The following is a 21,795-nucleotide window of genomic DNA, read 5'->3' on the forward strand; positions in this document are numbered from 1 at the left end:
TGCAGTTTGTGGCTGTAGTTCCTGGATGGAAAAAGACTATAGCAATTCACGTTGGCTTCACCATCACTACATGACAAAGCAAGTAATTGATGAATGGCTGTACATTAGTACTACATTTGCTAGCTAAAAAACAAATGGCGAGTTAATTGAAACCACTCAGATTTCGGAAGGAGAAATGTCAGAATTGTATTAAAAGGGAATTTTATAGGCGCTTTTCTTTTTTGGCAAGACGACGTTTCTCTTACATCTGGATCATTGCATTGAGAATGTTAATGTAATGTTTTATATGGCTTTTCGAATGTAAAACTGCCAGCTATTTTTGAACTCCTGGAGAGCTGCTAATTGGAATGAGATGGGTGTTTATACACCTGGTAACCGCAGAGAATCAAACAAGCTTTGTTAGAAAACAAAAAACCGTTACACATACCTGCATTTTAATTTCTTTCAGGACATACAGAATTTTAAATCTGTTTATTAAATAAAAATGTATCACAATAGACATTTTACATTTCAAAAAATTAAATTACGTTTCATTTTAAAATTAAAATTCTTCTCATTCTAATTAAACTCTACCCCAGCAGCCATTTATCTTAGTTATTCTCGTTACAGTTGTGTAAAGTCAAAGTTGAAGCACAATATAAAGATGGTGCCATTTTTATTTGATAAATGGTACAATTAACCAAACTGAAGATTAAATCATATCCAAAGAAACAATATATTTGGGGATGGAATAAAAAATCCAGTCAAAGATACTGCATCTTTTCAGACTGTGAGTTAAATGCATTTATTGGTCAAACCATGTATTAATTCTTCTCTTGCCTGTCTCCCTTAAAACAAACAACAGAAAATGAAAAGCAACAACTAAGCCATGCTGAAAAGGAGTTCAGGAATTATAGAAAAAAAACAACATTCTGAAAATGATCATTTTTTCAGGCAACACCTTTTACTTCAATTAAACACAGTCCCTGTGTAGTACTGTCTTTTAATGTGTTATCAAAACCACTTTAAACACTTGTGATCAATCACACTGCAGCACAGGACACAGAATGAACTGCAAAGGGGTTCTCCTTGTGACAAAGGTTGAAGAGCTGGATGGTTTTAAAATTGTATTATAACACCCTCACTCACGGATCCCCAGCTATTATCACTGTCCTCTTCAGATCTATTAAAGCTTGCCATTTACCTCTCTTGTATGTTATTAGCAGAAGGCTCCTGAATTCTCTTCTCTTTAATCTCTTATAGATGTTTCTATTGATGGGACTATTGATCTGATGTTCATGCTGTTGCTTTTATCTCTAGGAACTCAAAGCACCTTCATGTCCTCCTCTGATGTGTAATCATTTAACTATTCCTTGACTACATTACTGCAGAACTAATTAATGTCCCCATTGCATTTTTTTCCCTTCAGATAAATTCAGGATGGTTATTTCTTAATAGTTTCTCTTTGAGCTTCAGCTAATGTAATGCTGTGTAGTGCTCCTTAAAACACAGTCCTGGCAGGTTTACAGTAGAGCTGGTTGTGCTTGTCTTATGGTCAGTACTTCATAAAACACACAAGAGACATTTCATTAAACTCTTTAGCTACCACCAGCATTTCATGCTAACAAATTTGTGGAATAAAAACTAATGATTAAATAAATCTATTGGTAGGCACAAAACAGTATTACTAATATCAAGGATAGCTGTACACACTTTTGAGTACTCACATTTCGCATAATATTAATTATTAAGAGGGCTTTCAGAAATAAATATCAAAGCCAACTGGTAAAATGTAAATTAGCCGGATGCTTACTTCTAATAGAAGGAGATTGATTAGAAAGCTATTTTTTTGTTTCTTGTACAATTCCCTGTTGAATGACTAATCAGTGCTCCTTACACAGTAACAAAGATCAGACAACAAGCTCTCACTTTAGAAATGCAGATGGACCCATTGAAAAATTAATCTAACCATGAACACTATCTGGTTAAATTATAAAAAAAACAGGAAGTAAGTGAATTCCAAAGTAACCAGCCATCTTTTTTTATTCAGATCGATCAGTCCTGATAAGAAAGTACAAAATTCTGTAGTGTTGCAGATTTGATAAGCAATGCAGCGAGCAAATTAAAAAAAAAACATTCAACACTAAGGGGCATTTTTAGTGCAATATGGACGGTCTTATAAAGACAGAGCCCGAGACTCTCAGCTCCTCAGGTAGTGAGGCTGGGTTTGAGTGGCTTTCAGACAAACCCCATATGCTGTGTTTCTTATGAGTGTGGATAGCTCTGAACTGACACAAAGACCTAAGGCCTACAGTGCACACTGATGATTTGAGTACCACTACATGACTCCTTTCATCCCCCCAGTGAAGAACATATCTTCTCTGCCATTCCTGACAAGCTGGTTGAAAACACAGGCCTGCTGAGTAATGGCAAGCTAAACTCAACAGGTACACAGCCATAGTCCTGAAAACCATGAGGCAGGGAAACACAAGTAATGTATTATTGTGCACATTTTAGAGACAGATACTGCTAAGTCTTTTCTCCCTCATTTTAAGTACTGCAGCCTATGGTTTGGGGAATCTGCCAACCCCCCCCACCCACCACCATAGGGTGTATTGAGCAATCGATCATCTGAACAAATAACATAGTGAAACTTGTTACTATGTAATTTTCACCTCAAAATAAAGTGGTGCAGACTTTTCTTTTACCTAAAATAGTCTGAAATGAATAGGACACGCTGCTTTCCCGATTATGGTTAGATACAGCATGATCGCCCACACCATCCCCTGAACAATACCCCTTATTTGTCTTGCGGTCTGGCAAATTGTTTGCAATTATTTGTAATGTAAATATGTGGTCACACATACAAATACCGCCTCCTAGAAACCACATCTTCTGCTTGAGTGGCTGGACTGACTTTATTTTCTAATTGCTCACTGACTCCCCTTTGCCAAAGGCTAGTTCTTTGAGCCAAGAGACATCCCAACAGCATTTTTATTTTTCTTATTGCTGCACTGTGGCTTCAGATGCTTAAGATAAGCAGTTCTGTTTCATCCCTCTCCAGTACCAAGATGGAAAAAACTACAGTGTTGTGCCATTCTACAGAGGCTAGTCTTTTAAGGCAATCTTCCCCACATCTCACAGAACCTAAGACCTGCACTGAATGAGCATGTCCATTTGATTAGATAATGTCCTGCTCTTGAAACTGCTGATCATTCAGATAAACACAGCCAAAAATTCTTGTTACGCCTGAAAGGAGTGTGCTTATTGTACCTGAGTCAACATATAATGTACATGCTCTGTGCTAGCATAAAAAAACAACAATTAGCTGCAAACCCCTGGCTTAACTGATAATGAGACTGCGCTTGTTATTGTTTAACTAAAAAAAGACTAGATGAATTATGACCAAAACACTTAAAAGTTTCCATCTAGCAGCCTCCCCTTGCCACAGTTTTAGAACTCTGCTACTCAGGTGACAAGAAATACCGTATATTTATTTTCCATGGTAAACCACATCTGGTTTAACCTCATATAACTGTACTAACAGAGCAAACAGTCACAAGCTGCAGAGAAGCCCCCCCAAAATACACAAGTGCACTGATCTACTGATTAATCTTGTTTTATCATTCTTTTAAAGCAACAGTAACTAAAGATTTAGCATTATCCTAAACACACAAAAACTGTCAGAGTCCTTGATCTCACAATTAAAATAACATAAAGACATCAAGAGCTACCTGGAATGAACCTGTATTTTGCTGGAAAACACAAAATAGGAAAAAAACAAAACATTGGGAATAACCTCAATGCTTAAAAATGTTTGAAACCGACTAATTTAGACTAATTTCTAAATACTATAAAAAAACAAGAGATTAAATAATACAGAAGTGTGCAGTAGAACTCTTACTGTTACACCCTGTAAAAATACTTATTTTTCCAGCTTTCATGTGGTATTGCCTAGAACTTAATGCTAGTAAAATGCAAAACAGTTTTAGGCATGCAACTTTTAGTTTAATAAAATTTATTTCAGATACAGAATAGTTATTATCCTTTTAATAGGTTAACTATTCTCAACAATGGTTCTATTTGATAGCTTTATTGTTTTGGTCAAATAAGGTATTCCACTATATAAAAGGAGAGTTAAAGCAATGATTTTATTCAGTCAACAGACATGTTCTGCATGTGTGATGTATATGCTGTTTTGCACAGATTCAGTTTCTAAATCAATTTGTTTACTTAGTAAGTTAATAAGCTGCTCCACCCACACACATATTTAGGAACCCAAACCTTACAGTAGATAAAACAGAAACAAAGAACTGATAAAAGATGGAAAGTGGTTCATGTGAGGATAACCTGTTCACCAAAAGAAACGGGAAACTTCCAGAATATCAGTCCTGCACCCCCCCACCTCCCTTTGCCAAAAGTCAATATATTGACTTCATGTCCCATTAATGAATACATAATAGAAAACAGGAGTCACTGGGTTTCTGGAAATTAATGAGAAAGAAAATTTCCTTTAGCTTGATTGGGCTTGTGGTTTTAATGAAGTTATAAAGTACATTTGTTATGGTAATTTTAATTTGACACATTTGTTCCAAAACCAAGAAAAAGGAGATAAAGAGAAGAGAGTAGTAGCCTAAAAATTAATTGGATGAAATATTTCTTTACATTTTTAAATAATATGAAGCCTGGAATTTAGAAAGAAGTCAAACATTTATTTTTTTCTAGAAAACTCCCCACGTCTAAACTTCATTAATATTTTAAAATCGTTAAATTGAACGATTAAGAAATCATCCAATTGGAGGCAGGGGTTTCATTTTCTTACATTATTAGGTAATATATGAACTTGGAGTATATTATACAGAATATGAAAAAAGCATGCATCCGTTCACATATACCTGAGATTACTACATATTTATGTTTGGTGTGTATGAAACATCTGTTAACCGGTCTTTGATCAAATCTATTTTTTGTTTTAGTTTTTTAGCTTCACTTCAACAAAGATTTACATAGCTTTTTTCACACTGCTTTTAAAATGTGGATTGCAGTTTATTTTTTTTACTTAACATGCAGGGTGGCAACTTGTCGGCAAGCGAATAAAAATCACATGGCAGACGCTAGGAAATAATAAATAGCCTTAGGCCTTTAGTTAATCACTTAGGCCCATAAGTACTCCCAGTGGATTAAAGATGAGCACACAGAAACTTGCGCACAGTCCCGCAATGTGGTCTGTTCCTGCATAGATCGGATGGGAGCAAATGAACTCCATAGCACTCCATGTCAAGTTAAATGGGTCTTAAACTGCTGGCGTCTTCTATTGGACTGAGAAGCGAGAATTATTCTTCCAGCTGCCAGCCCTACTGCAGAGAGGACAGCCTGTCCTGTGCTGTTAGAATGTGCTTGTGCTGTCTCTGTCCTGTTCTTTCACTAGAAAACAAGCTATCCTGGTGGCCTTTGGCATTTGCCAGAGATGCTGCTAACCCCAAATAAAAGTTAAATTTCCAATAAAAAAAGTAAAATCCCAACTGTAGAGGGCCATGGGTATATAGCGACATCATACTCTGCTTGTTCATTCATTTGGCCCTCCTTGAGCAGATCAATAGATGGTATGTACCTGTGCATTTCCAGATTCCTGCAGATACTGATCTCAGCAGAAGGTGAGGTTTCATTTTAGTGGTGTTGAGAAGGTGTATAACAAAGGAGCCACAGGATGAAAAAACACACACCAAAGGCCTATTCGTCGTGGATGCAAAAGAAAACGGATGATTAATATTATGTCCTTCAGCTTTCAATTTTACTATTGCCGAGATATAAGACTTTAGGCACACACATAGCCAAGTGCATTTTGAAAAAAATACCTGTAATTGAAGAGAAAAAAAAAACATTTCTGAAACCTCCAGAGCGGATAAAAGGAAAGGAACAGAAAGTGGTTTAGATCCTGTCTATTAACAATGAAAACAAACAACACACTGTCATAGGTAATATGCAATAGGGATAAACCACATAAGATAAACAACTGGGCAAAATTTCAATGTTTTTTTAACTCTTGATGTGTGAAAAGTGTGTGAAATACATTTAAAACTTAGCTGAGGATAACGATGTGGGATGAAAGTGTTATTTAAATACAACTGATACATTTAAGTAAAAGAGGAATTTCACATTTTATTCTCTTCGTTTTTCATTTGCTGAAGGGGTAACTGAAAATTCACACAATGTGACAGGTTAAACTGTGAGCCCAAATAACTGTTTCAAACAGTTCCATTTTCTTACTGAAAAATTAGCAAAAGTTCACAAAAATGTTGCATATAATCAAACGTCGGTTGTTGCAGTTAGGGAATTATTTCACAACGGAAGAAATTGTTTCCTTACACCTTCTCTTTTCTACGATGGTGTGTGAGAAAACGAGCAACATATAAATGGGAAAAGTTCCAGAAATTAAAGCACAACGCACGGACAAGAATGAGAGAAAACAGTAGCATTGCTCCATCACCCTAAAACGGAAGGGCTATGAAATAGTTAAGTTTTTTTTTTCAAGGTGCTTCTGACTGTTTGAAGACGTTCCTCCCGAGGTGGTACCAGGTGCGCATGTGGTTACCGGCTTCTTATTGTTTACTGCAAACTCCCTTCCGCAGCTCTTTGTCTCGCGCTGTTTACTCCATCCTCGCAAAATCAGATAACGCAGCGGAGGGAGTGCGTTCTCTGTTTTCGTCTCACTCTCTCTAGCCCTCTGCCTTTCCCACACACACACAAGCAGAGTGACACATACACACTTGCCAGCAGAGCTCACGTACTGTACCGGTCGTTCAAACCACACCGTGCATCATCAATAAGATCCAATCTCTAACAGCCTCTCACTACAGTACTCAAAATGCACTGTCTGCCACTGCTTGCCTACATATAAAAAAAGCTCAAGCCGTACAGGATGTTTATCAGAAGCGCAAGGTAAGGCCACTAATGTATGTGCAAGGACGAAAAGGCTAAGGCATGTTTTTCTTTCAACAGCAATCCTACACAACCCACAAAGAGAACCCTCGGTGAAGCTTCTGTAACGTTTGAGCACCTCATACCCATACTGATTGGTGCAGCAGATTTGACACTTTCTCTTTCAGACTGCACTACACACATCAACCAGTTGCATGAAGGCCATGCTTCAATGTCAAAACACATTCACTCAAAGAAAAAACGATTATTCTTTTTTATGCCTTGCAACGTGAGGGACTAAGGATTAGTCCACTTCTAAGGTACCCTTCACGCTTTGTTTTATCTTTGTTTTTGTTTTATCTCACTGTGGAAGGCTTGACACAAGGCCAATTATAAGATTGACAAAAAATACAAATTCTATTAAACTTGCAAAATGCAATGCAAAATAGATTTCATTCCACTTCAAACAGAAGAAAAAAGATTTAGATTTCACAGTGATATGTAGCATTAGACATGATCTGCACTCTGTTCAATGTCCTGTGCACCAGTGGTGTTGGCCCTATGGTTCTTTTGGTGGTAACCACAAGCCAGAATGCAAGGTTTGGATCATTGCAGCTAACCTGTCTGTACGAAGCTATATTACTAAGCTAATCTCTGCGGTTTATAATCAAAGGCTATCAATATTAAGAACACATTTCATGAAAGAGTTGTTCATTCTTGTAACATGGATTAAGAATGAAAGGGATATCCATCTGCTCACCAATTATAAAACCTTTATAGCCACCTGCTATAAACCTGCAATTTTTTGCATTTAAAAAAAATCTTGAGCGCAGAAATCAATTCTTGATCACAACCGCTGACTGGTTGCTAGTCGGGTTCACGAATGCATGCTTCATGGTGATCTGGTAGATTCAACATGCAACCAAAGTTATTATTCTTGGCAATGCTAGTCACTGGCAACTTCAGTACGATTTCCATTAAAACAAACCAAAAATCCCATCAAACAGATAACTATGAATTTGAATTAAAACAAAAACAAGATGTTCTAATGAATTCACATAATGGGTGCTCATTACAGAGACATAGTGGCATATGAGCAACACCACATTGCCTGCGACACAAGCTGAGGGGGTCTTTAAGTAACCCCCACATCAGCACAGTTAACTTAATTTTTCCCTACATGCTTTTCTTCAAGCTCAACCATTAAGAACGAGCTTCCCATCTGATTCAAATGAAATGGCAGAATGCTAATGACTTTCATGCTAACCATTTAAAACGCAATGCAATTTTTGAAAAGATTTTTTTTCTTGTTTGATATCTACAAAGACCTTGCTCTCAATCCCATAAGCAAAGTCCTATTTTTAGAAGTGAAATGGTTTCCAGTTGGCTCCAGGGAACCATAGGGGAAAAACCACACTGAAAACCACATTCCATAACATTTGAAAGGGACAGAGTAGCTTGGTGGAGTTGGGATGGCTCCTATTTAACCAATTAAATGTTAGGTTTGTCAGTGAAGATGAATCGCGTAAATTATCTTCCTTACTCCGAGACAAACTGCCTGTACTATTCTTCATGCCAAAGACCAACAAGACAAATGTCTTGGAAAATAAGAAAACATGTTTAAATTACTGTCTGTAATGGTGAAAGTGGAAACCTGTAAGTAATCTTTACAAAACTAACCATTTTTCTTTATTCTCTTTTAACACATTTTGTTTTCTTAAGGCAACTAATTAATTGACTGCAGCCCAGATTGTAATAGTTGTTACATTTTACAGTTATTGGTAATTAACCCTTGGTGTTAGTGTTTTCAAGGATACACTTTAAAATTCTAAAATTCTAAAAGTATAACTGGTTTCAAACACATTACTTAATGTTTTACTTAATAATCATGCTACTTAAACTGTCAACAGTTTAGCTAAAAGCAAACCAAATTCAACATCTATACATACATTTGCCTGGTTTATGGTCAAATTTAAGAGAAACAGAAAGGAGAAAGGTGAAGCATAGGGGCCCTTTTTGGCCATTTTATTATTTTGTTCAACCTGATATGTTAGTTTAGAACATATTGTACAATAATAGCCTGGACATTAGCCATTTATATAGCAAGAGCTGTTATTTCTCTTTGAGTAAAGTACCTTGTTCAAGGTTACAATAGCAGTGTCTCACCAGAGATCTGAAACCATGATTGGTCTGGTGTCCACAGCTCTAACCACTACTCCACACTACTGCCAATTTAAGGTTCAAAGAAATATTAAATGCCAATAAACACAGTCTCACACAGTCTTCGTAAACCTCTTATCTAGATGCCAGTTGCTTAAACATGTCATATTTTAACGTTCAGCTCAAGTAACTCTTTTTTAAGAGCATTTTTTTGTAATTGACAATCTCACTGCCCTGCAGAAATGAACAAAATTCCCTTCTGAAGCCAGAAAAGGAAAAACAAACAAACAAATTAATTCCATACACATAGGAAAAAAAAGACTACATCATGATTCAAAACAGAAAAAAGGCAGAAATGTTTCGCTCATGAGGGAAAACTATAAATTACTTTGGAGATTTTCCCTTGTGAGCAGCCTGGCTGTCTCAATCTTTTAGCATTACTCCTCCTGAATCTGTTGTGCATCTTCCTTACATACCTTAAAGGGTCAAAGTAATATTTTTCATAATGAAAACAAAAACTGAAGCACCCTGTATTATTTGGTTCTTAAAAATCCCATGTAATTTGAAAAAGAGAAGTGCTACTAAAGTCAATTGTCCTGAACCCCAGAACGCTTTTGTGCAAAGTTCCACTTCCTTACTCCATGAAAGAACAAAACCTCTTTGCTTTAGAAACAAACATTTTTATAGGCATATATATATGCTTCTTGTCAACTGATGAGAGAATGCAGTGCTTGATGAGTCTTCCATGGTGCATTGGGTGCACTCAATTCTTTGGCTTCACAAAACAAATTTCTCTACAAGTGTTCAGTAACAGGCATCCAAAACATTTTGCTGACAAGTCAAATAGGTTGGTGATATATGCTTTCAGTCATGTTCCTTGAGCTCTGTTTTTTTTAAATTGATGGCAATCGTTGCCCCAGCTTCAATATAGCCAAAAAATAAGATCCCACAGAGCCATTTCACAGACATACGACATACACACAAAGGTGTGATGCTCTTATAATACCATCGCCCATCATAGTGGGGATTAATAAAGCAGACTTTTAATACAAAGCAGAACCCATGGGCCCACTGCCAGGAGATATTTCTTCCTGAGCACTGGTTCTTATCCCAAATCCAAGGAGCACCCCTTGGGGTCTTTAGGGACAGTCTACTGTGAACATTCTCAGGAGAAAAGGAGAAACATGTCACCTCAAGTACAGAAGAATTTACAATCAAAACTCCCCCAGAACAAATCTGCTCTGACAATATATATGAGTGATGTATTGACCTGCTGTATTGGTCTGGTTTAAATATATTAGACTGGACCACAGTGATCTTTATAATTACTGACTTTGGTTTGAATCAGAGAGTCCTTAATCGAGAGTGATCTCTAGAGAAGGGGTACTACAGACAGAGTCATAGCAGAGAAAGGTGAGGGCCTCCTCTTGCAATGTAGTGTCGACGTTTTGATCTACAGCATTACTGAACCATGCGTTGGGAGATGTCATTCTTTGAGAATGGATTCTTATTCTTTGAGAACAAGATCCTGACCTTATGATCACTGAAGACCTATGGAGCCGTCTGTCAGAGGCCGTGAGATAAGCCCAGTATTCGGGTTATATTCTATCAGTTCAATTGGAGGAGCACTTTTGCTCTTGTCTTCCTGATCTCCTGCATGGTGTGTCAAGTGGCACATAATGGCTGCCAAATTTGAATGAGGTAGGAATTGCACTTTAGGATAGAAGGCGCTATGTAAATGCAATTTATACTATGAAATTACAATATTATGACTTTACTATTATGTACATTTTTTCTGTAATGCTTGAAAAAAATTGGAACAACAAAACGGAAGCTGAACTGAAGTCTAAGGTCCACTGAAGACTCACTCAAAGGACATTGAAAAAACCCTACTGCAAAATGTAAAGAAGTATGTCATAACTGCTATAACTAGTCCCAGTCATATAACAATTTTAAGTATAAGGATAAACTACTGCAAGGAATCGGTCCACCTGAGCAAACAGGATCATAATGTTACCCAATAACCCAGTAACGACATGTAACCCAATAACGACATGTATAATAGCTATCAGGCAAGCATCACACTTTCATTATATGATACAGAAAAGCAGATGACCTTGAAGAACTTTTAAATGACTATGAATACACATTGTAGACCTTTCCAGCACATAAGAACACACAGGTGTGTAAACAGACTGCACACTTCCTTATGACCCTTGGGATGAAAGCCACAATACAGGCAATTCTAGGTTTATGTGTATTGATATATAAAAGCGAATCAATATTTTTTTAAAAATATAATTACAGATACAGAGAAGTATTTATAACCTCTGCTTGGAGTGAACAAAAAGTATCCTCTTTTCTCAATCAAAAAGAAAACTTGATGTTGGCAAATGTTGGAAAAAAACATGCTGGTGTATTAGTTTGACTTGAGTTTAAAAAATAACTGGGAAGCCAGTTCTTTGTCTATGGAATCTCTTAAAAAAAAGAGATTTTGTCTTGGATTCTCTTACTCGGTCGAAGGAAGGCTCAAAACTTACCTCACGAACATCATAAAATCAAATGGGGATCAAGCTTGAGCATATTCTTAGCTTTCTTTCATCTCAACTCAAGGCAATAACATACAGGATTAAAAAGCACACCCATATTATAGTGATTTTTATTACAAAGTAAAATCAGATGTGTTTGTATCTAACATGATTAAAACAGAGGAGTTATTAGGAAATTAATTTAATTTTGTGAACCATTAAAAAGTGCTCTGACTCAAGAAATGCTGGTAAACAAAAAAAAATAAAAAAGTCAGACTGTCAGACAGTACCAGTACAGTTCAAGCACAGCTTATAACCAGTTTGATCTACAAAGGAAAGCAATGTGTAGTGTGCCTGTTCCCCTAAGAAGTTTGATTACAAAGGGTTTAAAGCCAGCTTTCCAAATCCCTGAAATGACTTCAGGCAGAAATCATGTCATAGCAGAGAGACTCACTCACTCTGGTTTGTGAGCAGGGCGCGCCATTCTGTTGCTTCAAGTGACACCTGGAAGGTCTTAATGGCTGATCCCACCTATAAGGTCTTAATGGCTGATCCCAACAGTTGTGGAAAGTGAGAGCTCGCGCCTTTTCCAGGTGCAGCCTGTGACATCTTGACCATCGCGCCCACCTCTGAACTTCGCACTTCAGGACAAGCTGTTTCTCCTCCCTCCCTCCCTTTCCTCCCACTGACTCGCGCAGTGTGTCAAAGGGGTGAACACTCACACAGAGGCTGCAAGATGGAACTAGCGCCAGAACACTGCATAGTGAGAATGTGTGAGTCAGCTGGCATTCCACCATTTCACAGCTTTAGTGAATCACCTTTGTGCCGTAAGCAGTGAAGCATTGTACATGGTGCTGGCTTTGCTACAGTATGTGAGCGACATCTGTGGTGCAGATGATTTCTGGGAGGAGAATTAAAGCAAGCGAATGTAGACACACGTGGAAGTCACTGAAAACCGCTTCAATTTGGCAATTACCTACTTCTTTTGTGCCCACATAGCCACTTACATTTGCAATGAAGAAACACCTCTTCCCTTGTTGCAAATGTCATACCAAGACCATCCTCAACATCTACAATAATAATAAGACCATAATGAGCAATCTGCATTCCTAGATTAAATTGCATTTTGTTAAAAGGGGAAATTCTGAAAAAAACACATGCGGTAAATTTGCACCTTTTAAGCGTAGATGGGGATGAGTCATTTAAAATAGTAAATGAAAGTGTCCTGATGAACCCATGAATGTATGTGTTGCCTGGTTTGAAGGAAACAAGGGAAACGTGCTGCCTCTATGACAAGAACAGAAACAAAATAACTGTACTAGATTTCTTGGTCATGTTATCCGAGAGGTAAACTACAAGGCAGTCCTATTCACTTCATAGTCCACATCTGTCCATTCAGTACAAGCATCTCTGCAACAGAAAATAAATGTTCCCTTTTTTAATAAGGTCGGTTCAATGGAGATTAATGGAAAAGGGAATTATACATCTGCTGCATTAAAACAAATAAAATAATATGATCACTTCCGTTTTGCTGGTCAGAGCAGTTCCCTGCTCATCTTTCATATCTGTGCATCTTTGAAGAGTACACCGATTTATTAACTTTGGGAAACTGCATGCTTGGACATGTTTGGATTACACTTACATGCATATTACTTACTCAAAGTTATTGCATTTTTAATATTAGGTTTGGTTTGATTTGATAATGCATATAAAATGTGTGGTTGGTTTATTTGCACAGCAGTACTTGCAAGGAAACAGTCTATTTTAATCCAGGTGATTCTCTTCCTGTGGTTTATTAACTCAGGCTTGAGAAACCTACATCTGTGCACAAGCAGGGGCTCCAGGTCTGTCTGTAAACAGAGTTATGGGGACAATGCATCCACTTTCTACACCCAGCTGTAAAAATAAACGAATCACTCATGTGCCAACTTTCAACTTTATAAATTTCTAGTACACAAACACTCACGGTAACTTACCACAAAAAAAACACACTAATAATCAAGGAAACATTTTAGTAAAGAGTATTTCACAGCTACTTCCCTGGATGTGTGCGTTTGCCAGTCTGGTAAAATGAGCAATCTAATAAAATGTATTAGTCACTGAATCTGTGATTTTAAGAGCTAATAAACTACAATGCAGATGCTGTGATTTTCAAGGGATGAACATTTGAACACTGCCAAGTCTTTTGTTCAGCCATTTGTAAGTCATCAGTTACTCCTACAAATTCCACATCCTGTACGGAAATCTTCTTGTTACCTTTTTATGATAAGTAATAAATGTATTGTTTGGAACACATTTCACTTCCCTACTGAAAAAGATGCAAAAATGTTTTTCCATGTAAAATCACAAATTAATATTTTTTAAATTCAAAGGTTAACTAGTACATTTCCAAAATAAAGTATATTAAGATAGCAGTCCAATTTCTTCAATTAAAAACACATTTACAACTAGAGCTAAATTTCTAGATATTCCTCTGGTACTTTTGCCTTATAATTATCAATACTTAAATCAACTGATCTGGTCAATACCATTTGTTCCTACCTTCCAACTGTGATACAAAGGATCTAGGATGATACAGTACCATGTCCAAAAAGCAGGACTGATTAGGCAACACCATGCTTGTTCCATGCTTTTCACACATTTGTCTTACATGATGCATCAGTATTACCAAACAGCTTCCAATGTCCTGTATTATTTTTTGCTAGGACATAAAATTTACTTCCTAGCAAAAAAAAACCCACTGGATTGGGGATGCCCATCATCTTTATGGTGTTTAAGGTTGTCCTTAAATAAACAGTAGCATCAATAGGCTATTAGCAACCAAAAGCTGAATGACTTCCTCTCGTTGGAACATTTCATATGTCTCTTGAGGATAAATCAGCTGCTGATCTGTATAAGTACATGCTATTTTTAAACTACTGTTAGTTGTGTGAGGGAAAGGGTCTGGAAGATTTTAACATTTTTTCCCTCAAAACTTTTTTAAACCTGTTCAACTCAGTTCATAAAACAAATTGCTTGTCCTGTCCCACCAGTGTGTCTTGACCCTGTCCTTGAGATGTTTTCCACTTTGTTGTAAGCATCAAGCTCATTCTCCCCAGCCCATGTGTCCTGGGCCTCTCCTTCATGACTGGTGAATCGCACTATAGCTCTGTTAAGGCGACTTAGCTCAAACATCTCGTTGTTAAGTAACTTGAGGCCCGGGCTGGACAGGAATCCTGGTCTCCCATGGAGAAAGACTACAAGCTTGCGCATTAACCTTTTGTTATTCCACTCCCTAAAGTTGTTTTCAATTAATTTATCTTCCGCTGAAATACTGCTTTTACAAGTTGCAAGTAGCTAATAACCAGCATAAAGCTACTTTCCTTCTTAGAAAATGTAATCCAGAGACAGTTCCTTATCACTGTCAGTCAGGAGTGGAGAGAGGAATTCACCACCCCTTAGCCCACATGGAGGGATTACAAGGACTAAACCAGTGTGCTTTCCAATGTTTACTCTGAGAATAAGGGTTGGTTTAACAAGTCAGTGTCAACAGTACTTCACAATGTGAAACAAGGAAGTGTTATCCGGGAATGCATAATCCATTACTTTAAACTTAATGAATCCCTTGATCTGTGGGACACCAAACACTTAAGGACCAGATATTCTGGTGTTGTTGTCAAATATCAAACAAGAAACGATATATAAACCTCTGCTGAATAGAGATAGATAGATAATACTTTATTAATCCCGTAGGGAAATTGATGAATACCTCTTGCACGATAGCTACATAAATTCCGTGCATCTCACAGGACTCTGACAATGCCAAACTAAACTGTTTTATTCACAAAGTGCTTAAATTATCTCTTGCACTGATTTAATTTAAAATGTTCCCAATTGAGAAGTTTTAATTTATCGCTTTTTAGTGTGAGATTTTATTTACTTGAGTTGTCTTGCTTTCCAATAGAAAGATGCCATCAAACATTTAAAAGTTCTCAAACTAATCGACATGTAGTTTTAATTTATTGCTGGTCATCATTTGCTTAATCATGGATGCCCATCATCAGTGTAAAGAACCCATCCTATTTGAAAGAAGCTTCACAGTGATATGGCACAAAGCACAGAAAAAGGTTTGAACACGATTGCATTCTACTTGTCATGTCAGTGTCAGCCCTCCCCAGACTGAATTTGGCCTGTCCTGACCACTATGACCTAGCAAACATATGTGAATAAGAATTATGGGAGTTCCACATGGCCTGCGGGATCACAGACTCAACAAAGTACAAAAGGAACAAACACAAACTAACTTGTCTCTTCCACCAACATAGTAAAAATCTTTTTTGCCACCACCACCCACTCAAATCACATCCCTACAGCACAAAGCCTCTAAGAACTTACACAGCAAGATAGCATCTCAGAGACACTAAGCTATGGAAGAAATCTACATTCGGTGCTCAATATCTGAGCACACTATTAGCACTAAAAGATTTGTTATTTATCCTCCACAAGATGGATTATATTGTAATAACAACGCAATAGAAAAATCAAGAGCAAACACCAGAAAGTGTGATCCACAGCATACCAGAAGAAGAAAGCTGAAAGTTCCCAAACAGAAGCCCATATCTGTTGAAAATTCAACCGTAATCTACTCTGAGCGTCACTAGATGAACTAACGCCTCAGGCACAACACAGTCGGCAAGATTAGGGTGAGGAGGGAAGACTAAATAAAAACACGGCTTTGCTAAATGTACTCAATTCAGATCTGAATAAACAGCTGAGGGGGTATTCATTTTAATTAAATTATCGAAGTGAAGACAGCTGAGATCCTCCAGACTGGATGTGAATGGGTAGTTTCTCTCCCTCCCAGTAGGCCCTGTTCTCTGGTAAAGATTTTCTCCTGTGAAGGCCTCATTCTTCAACTTCTCTTTCTTTTGCTTACCTTAACGTTCACCTTTTTTAAAACACAGAAAGAAGGTGAATACAATTCACACCCGTTAAAATATAATCCTGCAGTCCGCTGATAACCAGAGATGAAGGCATTAAGCAACCACATATGGTGTCACTTCTTCATTGAGGACTTTTTTCCATTTGCTCATAAATTAAAAGAAAAACAGCTTTCTGAGGAAACATTTCCCCTTGTGTTTTCAAGATTTTCTGGCATATTAATATACTTATTAATATTATAAAATAATTATTAATATATGAATATAATGTGTAGATATAGAGGACACTGTACACATCTCCCCTTAAAAAGGGGAAACAACAAAGTTCTCGTCTTCTGTTTACAATTAAGTGAATGCATTTCTGTCAAATTTTTTGGATTTCAAAAAGTTCATTATAGAGAGCCTGCCCAAGATACTATAAAGGTTTCTGTAAAGCAATGCAGTACAGCCACATCTCATTGACTAAATATTAAATACCATTGTTCACAGGACAGACTGAAGATATGTCCATTATCCTGAGGTAAATGGACTAGCTAAATAACAAACACTACAATTCTCAAAAGTGTTAACTACATAAAAGTATATGGACGTGCCATGTCTGAGACAGCCCTTTGAGCAATAAAATGTCAATCACAATTCATCTTTGGAAATTCAAGCAGGGAAGATGGAAGATGGAAACACTATATGGATGGGAATGATGATCTGAAAAAAAAAACAAGTTTTTTTTGCCGAACAAGTTTCTGCCTGTCTTCCTCTTGAAGGACCACATATTCCACATCACAGCCCCTTTGTTCTTTTCTGATTAGCTTAAGAGGGTAACCCTCCACTTGTAAAACCAGCCACAAACATCCTCCTAATCCCTCTTGGGACAAGCAGCAGGGATGAGGACAGATCTCTAAAGCCCAGAGCTCAAAATTCCTGGCTGAAGAAGTGGAGTTATTGAAAATTCTGCTTGGAAAGATGACGAGAAAGGAATATTTGCAAAACAAAAACCTTTTGGACTTTCTGAGCATTTACCGCTTATCCCTTTAAATTAAAATCTCTTCTGGTAATTCAGAAAATTACAACCACTCCCCCACACACACTTGCCCCCCCCCCAGAAGAACATCAAATATGAAAGAGTTATTGTTTGTTGTGTAAAGCAATACTTACTTTATTCAAGCTTTTCAGAACTTCTTAAAAAAGCTGTCAGTGGGGATGACTAATAATGCTATTAAAGTTACATCCACATATATTTGGATTGCCCTAGAAAGACAATGCTGTGAGAATATACAGATATTATTTATTCCTGATGATTATGCTACCCTAGTCAACTCAAAAATGTGTTGACGGGACATTAAATAAATTAAATACAATTTGATCATCTAAGTGTAAAAATCTTTGTAAAGGAAAGAATCTGCCCAAGAATGTCTATAAATTAATGAGCGGACTGTAACTAAAAACATATCTGATCATCTTAAAGTAAACATTTTCAAATTACATTTCCATTCTATATTTGGCTGACATTAAAATGAAGATGCTTCAAATGGATTTGTCAAATACTGACAGATATAATAGATTTCAGTGCATCACTTGTATTTTTGAGCGATACTCAGATGAACAATATGGTATATTTATGTACAGCATTAACTACTGAGTAACATCTAATGGATTAATTCATCCCTAAAAAGTATTTTTTGAATCACTCCCCGTTAAGATATACCATCTTTGATTAAATAGAAAGAAAAACAAATTCCTTACTATAAGGGTAGCTTATCGACAAACATTATATTTTGCCTTTAGGGTGTCTGCTGTAAAAGAAATAAATAGATAATCTAGGCAAAGCTAGTTATAGTTGAGCCAATCGTGAAACCTGAAAAGATCCGGAATACCATGTGGTTTAGAATAAGGGTGCCTCCAGGCTCTGAGATTGGAAGGCAGACATACTCCTGTCTAAGGTAAACATTATTGCTGTTACATGAATGAAATGTTTTGAAAGCCACAGCTATTTTTCTTCTACACCCTACTCTCATGCTATAATCACTAACTTCCCTTTCATGTATCAGGTATTTCTTGTGGCCTGGTTGTTAATTACCAAGAACCTACAAGTACACACTGCTGAAGATCAAGAAGACAAAGAACTGTGAACATGCTGCTCATTCTTTCTCAAATCATTTGAAAGGGCTATAACTTTGTAAATGTACTCGTTTCCAAGATTGTGCTTCGCCAATCAAATCAATTTCTCATTTTTTGATTTGATCTGATTTCTCTTTGCTTTCTTAAGATACTCTTATAGGAAACAATACTTTTAGAACTTCAGCACCAAATTATCTCAATACAGACACAATACATTACAAATAGTTATATGAATTTTCAGGTTTTAACTAAGAAATTTCAGATTTTCAATCCATATGCAGTCACTGCTTGATATTTATTCTCAGCTCCCCGTTTACAGTATTACTGTAAATCATAATCATTATTGGTGTCTGCTTGTCATATGAATTGTTTCAGTTTGCTGGTAGCAGTGATGTACAGTGTGTTGGCGTTCTAAAAAACTTCTTTTAGGTGTAACAAACAATTTCTTGCCTCCTTTGCACTCTAAAGTCAAAACAGTGCAACCTGAGTAACCCGACACTTAACATAGGAAATTGGGTTAATGTTGTTATCAAGAAGCACACAAAATAACAAGGTTAAAAACATACACTTCAAAGACACCTTAAGTACCAGCACCTACTGTCTGATCTAGACATATTTAGTAATAAATATACATACCTAGATACAGTTTTAATATTAAAAAACTCATCAGAATTAACTGTATTATAATCACCTTTACAAATGTTACAAAAAAATGTCACCTTCTGAAGCACCATGAAGGTGGCCGGGAGCTGCTTATATCCAGTGCTGATATGGTCAACTGTTCCACCTGACAAAACTGCTTTTATCCACTTCAGCTCAAACAAATAAAACAAAATATGTGCAGTATGATTGACGCTACTTTTAAGCCTTTGACTCAATTGCAACTTTATAGGAAATAAATATGGAAAAAAACAACGTCCCAAATCCCTGACATAAAATGCATATGTGAATATACATTATTTGTGCACTTACAGAATGCTTAGACACATATCAATGGCAGGCAGTAATTGTAACAAGTTTGTTTTACTGTGTATACCCTAAAGATGCTTGTTGTCATAAAATGTAGGAGACGCACAAAAAAGTGATCTGAAGATTTTTTATTGTGAGCCCGACTGACATTCTACTAACAGGCACTACAGGATCAGAGTTTAAAAAAGGAGCGTTTCAGGATAAATGGTTAAGGGTCACAAATCATCTTTGGAGAAAAAGACACCTGAAGCTTACAGGAAAGCATAGAGCATAGTGTCAGAAAGTAGTGCACTTACAGATGGAGACATAGTTCCGTTGGGCAGGTATGGATCTGGCAGCATCAGGAATGGGTATCCTGAGTAAGCAGGCGCTTTGTACATTCCTCCATCTTGACGTTTACTCACTTCAGAATGACACAAAAGAGTCAAAGTACAGGGATGTACCAGAACATGCAGTTTACTTATCCATGCAGTCTTTCAACCACAATGCTATCATGTTTTTTTGTTGCAAAATATCCCTACGTACTTCATTTTGTTATTCAGAACATGACACAGGCGTCTTACCACAGATGAAATGGAGTGAGCTGGTCTCACTGGTTCTACAGCAATGATTTTGATCCCCAAAACAGCAAAATATGTTTTTGCCTCAGCTTTGAACAATTTACACAAGATGACTTCTGAGTTTCGTCTATGACTGGAAGATCCTCTGCAGCATGGACAGAAAACACCTGTGTCTCTTTGCATGTTTTGCGTAGATTAGTAATATTCAAGCACAGATGTGGCCTCAGTCTTCTGATTTTTTACTACGATTATTCTTGTTTCTATACATTAATGAACTTATTTGTACTTTCTGGCCTCTGTAAATACACTGAGAGATATGTGCTACGTTTTAGACCATTTGTGGTAATGTGTCATCAGGAATCACAGATATTTTCAAAACAAAGGGTTTTCTAGGTAAATTAAATTAAGGCACACGTCAGTCAGTATGGTACCCGGCATTGACCTTTCCTAGGAGGTGACCGGGGAAGTGAGAACTTGGGTACGCTATGAATGGCAATACTGTACACCACAATTGCTCATCAACCCAGACTCATTACGAGTTGTAAACGATTTGATAACTGACCATTGGTAATGATACCGAAATTAACTTTATTTTTATGTTCCGTCAGCACCATGCACACATACATAAAATCCAACACCTAAAAATAATTCTCACGGGATGCATAAAACCGCTGCATTCGGAGTATATGCAACGGTGCGGCCATAAAGGTAACTGTGAGCATTGATTTAACTCGCTGCTACATCTCTACACACACGCGCAACTAACACTTATCAAATTGCTACAAACTTACCGTCCTCTAGATGCTCCCTGTGCTTCTCTGTGTAAACTCTGTGTTCGTCCTGCTGTACACGCCTGATCGCCTGTTAAAACCCGTGTGGATGACAAAATAACAAAAATGTTTTTGAGACAAAAAGATCAAAAGTAACGACTACAACAATAATAAAACTTTTTACAATTAAGAGATCAGGCAGAGCATCAACGACAACAGCACAGAAACAAGGTTGTCTCTCACCCCCGGGTCTGCTACCGAATTGGGATTCTGGTTTATCTCCGACTCGTTCACTAAAGACGACTTCAGGTCTGCTAAATCCCTCTCAGTAAAGGCATTTTCTTGGATTTTCTCATCTTGTTCTCCCTCGTCCTTAAAGGAAATCATCTCGTCATTAGCTCCGAGATCATCTCCTCCACCGCTATTGAGTTGAGGCATTTTGCTGAGAGAAGAAAAAAAAAGAAACACTAGTTTTCTTTTTTGAAGAAAGCCAAGCACCCAAAGTTTTGCTTTGTTTTTCCTCTTCTGTTGATGCGCTCGGATATAACAAATATAAGAAACAAAGCAAAAGTTCTTAAGCTAAGAAGTGGTCCCTCACGGTGAAACTACTGCAGCCCAGCAGCAACAAATAGTACATTTGTGCTACGAGACGAGGCGAGGGCTCCAACATCAAAGAGCACCGCCTTGTGATTGACAGATTCAATGACTTGTTGGGGGTTGAACAATTGTTTCAGCGAAGGTTTCCGCTCTTAAAGAGACAACTACTTTTAAAACAGCTTCTGCAATATTCATGAGTTTTAACACTTTCAAAACTCAAACGGTTTACGAGGGCTGTGAAATGTCACAGCAACTTTGCCAGAGGCTCTCATAATTTGCA

General features: G+C 37.2%; 1 protein-coding gene across 10 annotated transcripts in view; it reads right to left on the reverse strand.

Annotated features, from left to right (window-relative positions):
* Positions 1 to 21,580, reverse strand: part of tcf7 (transcription factor 7) — a 55,108-nt gene extending 33,528 nt beyond the window's left edge. For all 10 annotated transcript variants that reach the window (XM_088933300.1, XM_088933302.1, XM_088933296.1 and 7 more), the window contains exons 1-3: positions 21,162 to 21,580; positions 20,940 to 21,009; positions 19,885 to 19,991 (exon numbers count right to left, since the gene is read on the reverse strand). In XM_088933300.1, coding sequence (XP_088789426.1) covers positions 19,885 to 19,991; positions 20,940 to 21,009; positions 21,162 to 21,356 — 372 coding nt within the window. In that variant the 5' untranslated portion in view covers positions 21,357 to 21,580. The remainder of the gene's footprint in view (positions 1 to 19,884; positions 19,992 to 20,939; positions 21,010 to 21,161) is intronic.
* Positions 21,581 to 21,795: the final 215 nt, after the last annotated feature.

Source organism: Atractosteus spatula, chromosome 14 (genome assembly GCF_055471065.1).
Source record: "Atractosteus spatula isolate fAtrSpa1 chromosome 14, fAtrSpa1.hap1, whole genome shotgun sequence".
NCBI classification, from domain to species: Eukaryota; Metazoa; Chordata; class Actinopteri; order Semionotiformes; family Lepisosteidae; genus Atractosteus; species Atractosteus spatula.